General features: G+C 36.7%; 1 protein-coding gene across 1 annotated transcript in view; it reads left to right on the forward strand.

The window, feature by feature from the left end:
- Positions 1-8,866, forward strand: part of IQUB (IQ motif and ubiquitin domain containing) — an 85,012-nt gene that overhangs the window by 53,331 nt on the left and 22,815 nt on the right. The window contains exon 12 of the mRNA XM_003789818.2: positions 1,447-1,613. Coding sequence (XP_003789866.2) covers positions 1,447-1,613 — 167 coding nt within the window. The remainder of the gene's footprint in view (positions 1-1,446; positions 1,614-8,866) is intronic.

Consider the following 8,866-nt stretch of genomic DNA (forward strand, 5'->3'; position numbering starts at 1 on the left):
TTTTTTTAACAGTATTAATTTCATGTGAAGTTACTCTGAAACTTGGTTTATTTGCTTTACCTAACAATAGATACTGGATATTTTTCCAAATTATATTATTTTTTCAAAGTTACTTATTATTCCTTTGAATGTATGAACAATAATATGCTTATCTCATCTTTAATAATTTTTAGTCTATAAAGGTACTTTGAAAACCCATAAAGTTCTATATATCAGAAATGTGTTAGTTTTTCTTGAATGAAAAAATATGGGCTAAGAAGTGATGGAATAATTGCTTTAGTGAAAAGGATGAGTATTTTAACATAGTACATTTGTCTGTAGAGAGGAAACTTTCAAATAAGTCTAGAATATGCCTATATAATACTTTCTACAAAAATATCAAGTCCTTAAGATCCTTTCCCCCGGGAATTTCTTTTATCTTATATTTGACCCTGTGAAGATATGTTTAGTGAAGGAATGTCTCACTCTCGGAGAATAAATTGTAGGAGAAAGTATACATAGTATTTGTGATTTTATTGAAAAGAAGGCCAATTAATATTAATAAAGAGAATAAATAGCACTTATTAATCTAACCAGAATTTACCTTTGAATGTGCCTAATGCTTGAAAAGAAACCAGTAAATATGTTTGGAATATAATTCTTCATTGTCAATGTCAGGTGCAAATAACAGAAAATTTATAATAAATTTTCTTAATCAAATATGGTTTTGTTTTTCTTCTGTAATAAGAAGTCCAGAGGTTGGCAGTCTGGGGCTAGTACACATATGGCACCTTCATAGTGCTTTCAGAGACTGAGTTGCTCTAACTTTTTCCTCAGTTACATTTAAACTTTGGCTTTCACTCTCATGCTTGTGGACGTTTAGAGATAGCTGCTTCATCTCCTGTGTTATATCTGTATTTCAGGTTTAGTAAAAGGCTAAAGGTGCCTGATAGTGAGTCTTCCCACTCTTAAAAACCTCTTTTAAAAGCTTTTCTGTAAGTTTTATCCAATGAGATATATACTTGTATGTATCAGTCTCTTATATATCAGAAACTTACCACAACACATGGCCAGCCCTACTTAGGATGAAGATTGGGAAAGCTGGGCACATCACACCCTATATAAAATTAGACCTCTAAATACAAATGAAAGAGAGAATGAGAATTGAGCTGGTAACTAGCAGCAGTTTGAACTTAGGTTATAAGAAGAATTGAGGAAAACTTCCAGGTTAAAATGTCATAGGATCTGTATCCTAAAAGATGATAGACAAAGTAAGGAAAAATATATACAATTTAAAATAGTAAACTGTTAAAAGTAAACTATTTTATATTGCACATGAAATTTATGGACACCCTGTACATTTTGGACAGAAAGAACTAATAACCAAAGTACTGAAGCATGCCAGTATTTTTAACTAGTAAAATGTATCTGTGGTATTTAATAGAACTTTTTTTTTTTTCTTTGCAGGGATATAGAAACTCATTTATCCACAAGATCAAGCACAAGCATATCCTGGCTAAGAACTATTTTTCTCAGATTCCTGTGCTGGCTTCATTTTTACTTGATGATGATGAAATAAGTGAAATCAGAATGAAATATCAGTCAAAATCACCTAAGATTATAGAATCCAAAAGGCAATAATCTTAGAAGATTGACATTTTTATCCACTGCTAAGAGGGCAATATGAAGGTCATACAACATGAAAGTGGAATTTTATCTTTTTGTTGACTGTGTTTTGTTTTCTGTAGTATTGTAAGTTGTATAAAGAGAAAACATGCCTTTGTGAATGTTTTATTGCTGGCAATTAGTGAAAAATCGAAATGCAATTTTGTTACTCTAATGAGTATTTTAAGGAAACCATTCTGTTTTTACATGTTTTCACATTAAATTTTTTTAAAAGCTTTAAGTGTATTATAGTTAAAATCAATAGCCAAATAAAAACTAGGCTTAACTTTTAAAATTATTAATTTTAGATAAATGTAGTCATAGGAGACCAGCCAACATATGGATGGGAAGAAATATTATAGAATTCTTTTTCTTAAAGATCTTTATGTGTAGGATAAAAGAGTTTATATTTCAATATAGAGCTTTGCATCTTTGCTTCTTATTGTCTACTTCCACCTTCTATCCTTATCTATCTATCCTTGTCATGGTCACAATAAAATAATGAAAACTATTTATAAACAAAAAATCTGCATTCTATGCTATATAACAGGGTAAACACTGCTTTTTTCTATGGAAGGAAATCTTCTTGTGGGACAGTGGTGATATTAGAGTATTATGGTGGCTCAAGGTAGTGGCTTAAATAATAGGAAAAAAAGCAAGTAAAGTTTTAGCAAAAAAAAGAAAGAAAAAGAAACAGAAAAAGAAAGAAAGAAAAAGAAAGAAAGAAAAATTTATTAACAACTTGCACAGCAAGCTGGGCCCCATCCTAGTGACTGCATGCTCCATGGAAAGCACAGTTTGGGATTTTATACACAACTTTGAGGACTATCAATGACTTCTTGGAAATTTCTCAGGTTCTTAATCAATTCTGTTCTCAAAACAACCTACCTGAAAGGTCTTATAAATAACCACAGGGGAGCCTTCACCAAGGCATTAAGAAATGCCTGAACAAATAGATTATCAGCATCAGTAAAAAGATCCATGATGGATATATTTTTGTAGGCTAGCATGGTAATTTGCATGTTGAAATAGAATGCTATTGCTCTCAAATGCTAGAAGCCAGAGATGTGAAGCTTAATCATGTGAAAAAAGGTGGAATGATATTAAGAAGCCTAAGGGACAAGAAACCTAAGTACACCAAATGTTTATGAGGTTGTGGAGAAATTGGGACACTTGTACACCTTTGGTGGAAATGAAAAAATTGTGCAGCTGTTATAGAAAATAGTACAGAGGTTTCTCAAAAAATTGTAAGTAGAACTACCATATGATCTAGCAATCCCATTTGTGAATATTTATCCAAAAGAATGGAAATCAGAATCTCAAAGAAGTATTAGCATTCTCATGTTTACTGCAGCACAATTCACAACACCCAAAATGCAGACTGAATTTTTGTAAATAAATGGGTAAAATAAGTGGTATATACACACAATGAAATATTATTTAGTTAAAAAAAGAAGAAGATCCTTTTTTTTTTTTTTTTTGCAGTCCTTGGCCGGGTCTGGGTTTGAACCCACCACGTCTGGCATATAGGGCCAGTGCCCTATTCCTTTGAGCCACAGGTGCCGCCCAAGAAGAAGATCCTTTAATATTTAACAACATAGATGAACCTGAAGGACATTATGCTAATGAAATAAAGCTGTGGTTGGGGCGTGGACTAGTACCTGGCCATTTCCTATTGGTAATGGGGCTACAGAGCTCTCCCTTCCCCCACCCCTTTTCCCTTTCCCTCTCTCCCCTCCCACATCTGTGGAAAAATTGTGTTCCATGTTAAAATTGTTTTCCATGGAACTTAGGAACTGGCTGCATAGTAGAAGGTGAGATGCCTCTGAAGCAGCTTCCAGTCAAGAAGCTTCATCTGTATTTATAAGCACCAGCTGCTCTCCATTACTCCCATCACTACCTGAGCTCCACATACAACCCCCAACTCCCACCTCCATGGAAAAATTGTCTTTCACAAAACTGGTTCCTGTTGCCAAAAAGGTTGGGAACCACTGAAATCAGCCAGTCAGAAAGGACAAATACTGCATGATTCCTTTTATATAAAGTTTATAAAATAGTCAAACTCATAGAAGCAAACAATATTAATTGTGGTTAGCAGGGGCTGGAAGAAGTAGGGGGAGTTGGAAGCAGAAACAGATAACCAATAGATATAAGATTTTAGACACGCGTGATGCATAAGTTCTAGAGATCTGATGGGCAACATTGTGCCTATGGATAACAAAGAGGTATTTTACACATACAAATATGTTAAGGTGGTAGTTCAAGCTAAGTGTCTTTGCCACAATACAATTTTTAAAAGAGATTTTAGAGACAGAGTGGTTTGACCCTGCAAGGATTTATAGCAAGGATTAATTGATCATCAGATACACAGGAATGAAATGAGGCAGACGTATTAGTTTCCTAGGAATGTAATAAAAAATTACCATGGGCTGGGTTGCTTAAAATAACAAAGACAGTCTCTCACAGTGGAGGCTGGAAGTCTGAAAGCAAAGTGTCAGCAGAGCTGTGCCCCACCCTGTAATCTTATGGAAGATCCTTCCTTGCTTCTCCTAGCTCCTGGTGGCTCCCAGCATTCCTTGGCTTCCATGGCTGCGTCACTCCAATCTCAGCTGCTGTAGTCACACTGCCTTCTTGTGTGTTTGTGTCCTCTATCTCTAATAAGGACACTTGTCATTGTACACATGACAAACATCTTTTCTACTCTAATACCCTTAGAATATCAGATTAAATGTTAGGGCCCACTGGCTAATCCAGGATGATCGCATTTCAAAATCCTCAATTTATTTGTAGCTGCCAAGATCCTTTGTCCAAAATAAGGTCACATTCACAGGGTCCAGGTATTAGGGCATGGACAAATTAGAATTTTTTTTTTTTTTTTTGCAGTTTTTGGCCGGGGCTAGGCTTGAACTCATCACCTCTGGCATACAGGGCTGGCACCCAACTCCTTTGAACCACAGGTGCCGCCCCAAAGTAGGAATTTTTTTAGGGGCCACCATTCAACTCACTGCAGCAACCTACTGTGTTGTTTTACTTGAGCAGAGAAATTCTAGGTCGGGAGGGTTGAAAATATTTTATTTATTTAAGATGCTATAGTGGGAAATCTTTTGTAGAGTTCTTTTCCAGAGTTCTCAGACTTGAGCTACTTCACAAATCTAGAGACTCTTGATGGAAGAAAAGACTGCTTCTTGGGCAGTGCCTAAGTCTCAAAGGAGTAGGGTGCCAGTTCCATATACCAGAGGTGGCGAGTTCAAACCCAGCCCCGGCCAAAAAATAAAAAAAAGAAAAGGCTGCCTCTTTAAGGAATGACACTTGCAGATACTTATAGATATTTACTGTGAATGTTTCTCCAAGCTTTCTCCAGTGGGACCTCAGCCCTTTACCATAGAACAGTTCTGTGGGGAGATGTAATACCCAGACTTTCTAGAGATTCTTAGAAAACCAGCTCTGAAGTGACTCAGGCCTAGAGATTCAAAACGTCATTGTTGCCCACTGGTCAGAGAGGGAGCCTTGATGGCTAGATGACAGATTGATTGGCCGAAATTTATCCAGTAATGGGTGTACTATAATCATGCACTCATTTTGTGTTCATTCATCGCATCCCAGAAAATACAGTGGATACGTACACTTACTAACTGACAGTATTCCAATATGGGTTTACTAACATTTCCTGACCTGTGTCATGAGAACTATTATAGCAGAAAAGGCCAAGAGAATTAATTTTTTAATTGGGCTTCATGAAGAGTTCCCTATGACCACTAGATGAAAGAAAAAAAATAAATGAACCAGTTTACAGAAGGATCTGTACACCATAGTGTCAAAGCATGATCTTATTGGGAGAAGGTTCCACATGCACACTGGCCACTGTTTTATAGCTCCACTTGAGGTGGCCATGAGAGACAGTGATAAGAGTTCTTTCAGAGGGAAGAATTTCAGGTAGTGCGTCTGTTTACTCATGATCTGTGGAATGTGAGATGGCTGACGGTATAGCTCTGCAATGATTTGTGGGTAGTGACTAAAAAGGTTAATTAATAAGAAAGATACTTGGAAAGAATAATATTAAAAGTAATAAAGAGGTCTGGGGGAGATGTACATGGATAGACATGCTTTTTTAAAGTGCGCTCCAGGTAACATCCACTGCAGAGGAGGCTACTGGTGATCAAGTGGACAAGCGGATTCCTCCCGGGGATACCAGTCGGCTTCTTTTGCTGGCCTTCCTGGTGCTTGCTCAATGGCTACATTTACAGAGTAACTATGACAGTATGGGGGAAGCTTATTCGTGGACTTAACAAAGCCATTTTTTCTCACCAAGGCTCACTTGGCTACCACCCCTGCTGGGTGTTTCATCTACCAACAGCACAGTCCCTAATAAGCCATGAGATGCTAACATTTCCCAGGACAACCAGCTGGCCATCTGGTAGCTGGTTGATTATATTGGATCCCTTCCATTACAGAGTGGGCAGACGTTTGCTCTCATGAATGTAGATATTTAATATGGATTTTTTCTTCTCTGTTTATAGTCTTTCTGTCCACAAAGTCATTCATAGACCTACAGAAAACTTTACTTATCACTATAGTATCACATATCACATTGCTATCAACTAAGAAACTAATTTTACAGAGAAGAAAGTGAGACAGTGGATTTATGCTCATAGAATTTTTGGTTTTACCATGGCGCTATCACCCAGAGATATAGGATTTGATAAAATGAAATGAACAGACAGCACCATCTGGATCATCTGGGTCACAACATCTTAGGAGGTTAGAGTGCCGTCTGAGAGGTTGAAGTGAATACCTAAAATCATCGGCCAGTGCTGTGGTGGTGGCTCCTTCCCAGCCAGAAGGCATCGGTTGGGAAAGAATGGGTAAGGTTGGCTGGTAGATATTGTTTTCTCCCTTATCTTCATAGGTACAGGAGTGGGGACAAAAGGGTGAAGCTGAGAGGAGCCTCTTTCCTTATTATACCACATAACTTACCTAAAGAGCTATTGCTCTTCATCCCTTTAATATTGGAGTCAGTGGATTTGGAGGTCTTAATACCCCAAAGAGGAACTCCTCCAGGGAACACAGCAGATTGGAATTTGAGATTCATAAAGCAATTCTTTAGAGAGCCCAAATAGTTAAGTACATACGTATTCCTAATGAATAGGCTATAATTTCTTTTTTCTCCCACAGGTTGAAAGCTACCAATAGCTAATTGAAAAAGCAAATTTTCACATATTTTTGTTATAGTTTTATTTTATTCTTATCAAATTTCTTAAGTGACTCCAAATGATATTCCACGTAGTATCCTATGGTGCCCTGGTAGGTAGATACACCATGGTGTTTGTTTTACTGAATCCAAGAGCTGCATACGGAGTGCATAATATATCATCGCATATAAGCATGATGAAACATCATTTTCAACTCTAAAAACTCATACACTGTATTTTGAAGAATAGTAATAGATATTTAAAAGTGAGACTAATTTAAAAGTAGACCTGAGAGAGAGTTTGTTCAAGAAAATAATATGTTATTTTCTAACGTGTGCTCTTGACTTGGAGAGAATATTGCCAACTTAGACCTAATGCATTGCAACTTTAAAAAAGTCCTCATATTACATACATCTGATGTACATAAAAAGACAGATTAAAATGTTATCAATGAATATCAATTTAACAAACATATACCTATGTTCAATTTTCAGTCTTGATAACTCATAGGAGGTATGTCCATAAATCTTATACATTTATGCAATCTGAAAAGGAAAATATATACTAAACTATGAAGCCATCAGATATAAGTGGTTTGTGAAGATGATGGAGTCAATGTTTGCTTCTCGTAGTACATTGTGAACAGTTGTGATAAGATGTTTCTGAAACATAAAATGAATTTGGATTTCTTCATTACCACATGTCATGCAGAATTAAATTACAATTCCAACATAAACATTCTGAGAGTCACTGCTCTCAGATTCCAGAGACTTGACACTTTTATATCATATCAAAGAAAATTAAGAACATATTAAAACCGAACTCAGAAATGTTTCATCATTGAAGACTCAAATTACTTGGTGTGAAGGTGAATATGAGGAAGGCAGAAACCAATCAATCTTGAACAGAGCAAACAAGTTTTGCACTATTCAGTCTGTATTTTTCTGATTCTCTTGCAAAGTAATTCACTAGAGTTAAGCATTCATGTCATCAGTATTGGATTTGTGAATCGAATTAGGAATAAGCATGAGGAATGAATAAGGAGAGTGGACTGTTTTTTCATAGAAGCCTGTCTGTCAGGTAATGGCGACCAGCCTGTCTCTTTGTTATTGTTTATTTTCACACACTGGATTCCCTTTGGTGTTTTCTGCCTTTACTTGCCTGCTTCCCCTTATTTTAACCCTGGACTTTTTCTCAAGATGAGACCAACTGTACCTCATTTATTTATTTACTCCATTTATTCAAAAGATGTTTCTTGAGTTTAATATGTACTATTAGGCTTTGAGGCCACAGCGGCAAGTAGAATGCCCTATACCCTCAGGTAAGCCATGTAGACAGGCTGAAAAGTAACTGCAATCTTTCTGTGTCTCCCCCTCTATAAAGAAAGGTTGGCAATATTTCAGCAGCTGGATTGTTAAAAATTCAACTGTGTGTGTAAAATATACTGGATGCAGGAAGTGTTTCATGGTAAATGAGTAACATGTGCTTGTTTAAATTATCGCTTTCAGACAGGCAGGATTTTGCCCCTTCTTTTACAGGTTCATATGCAGCATGTTAGTGAGAAGTACGTTTACTGTCCAAGGATTGGTCATTTTCTTAGTGATGTATGTCCCTGTTAACTCTAGAACAGGGAATGCCACTATGGGAATTTGCCCAACAGTCCTTCCATCGTAATTTCATCCAAGTATCTTATCCTCCCCGTTTCCTTTTAATGTATATGAAAAGTACTAAGCAGAACTCTGCTGTGTAGAGGTGAAGGTCTGGGGTGTGTAAGGTGTGAACAGTTCCTGCTGATACTTTAAAGCTATAAAATTTGGGGAGGTTATTATGAATTTTCTGTGGTATTTCCTCAGAAACACTTCCTGAAGTTTCTAAGAGTTTAATCTGCAAATTGATTGTTCAGTCTCTCTCCTCCCACTCAGCCTGGCTTCCTGCTAAGGCTTCTGTTCGGCAGGTTCCAATCGTCTTTGTAACCTGCATTTCTCTTTCTCAAATTAAAGGCAGCTGGGCAATTTTAGGAAGACAACAACTCA

The sequence above is a fragment of the Otolemur garnettii genome, unplaced genomic scaffold, assembly GCF_000181295.1.
Source record: "Otolemur garnettii isolate 467f Iridium unplaced genomic scaffold, OtoGar3 scaffold00037, whole genome shotgun sequence".
Taxonomy (NCBI): Eukaryota; Metazoa; Chordata; class Mammalia; order Primates; family Galagidae; genus Otolemur; species Otolemur garnettii.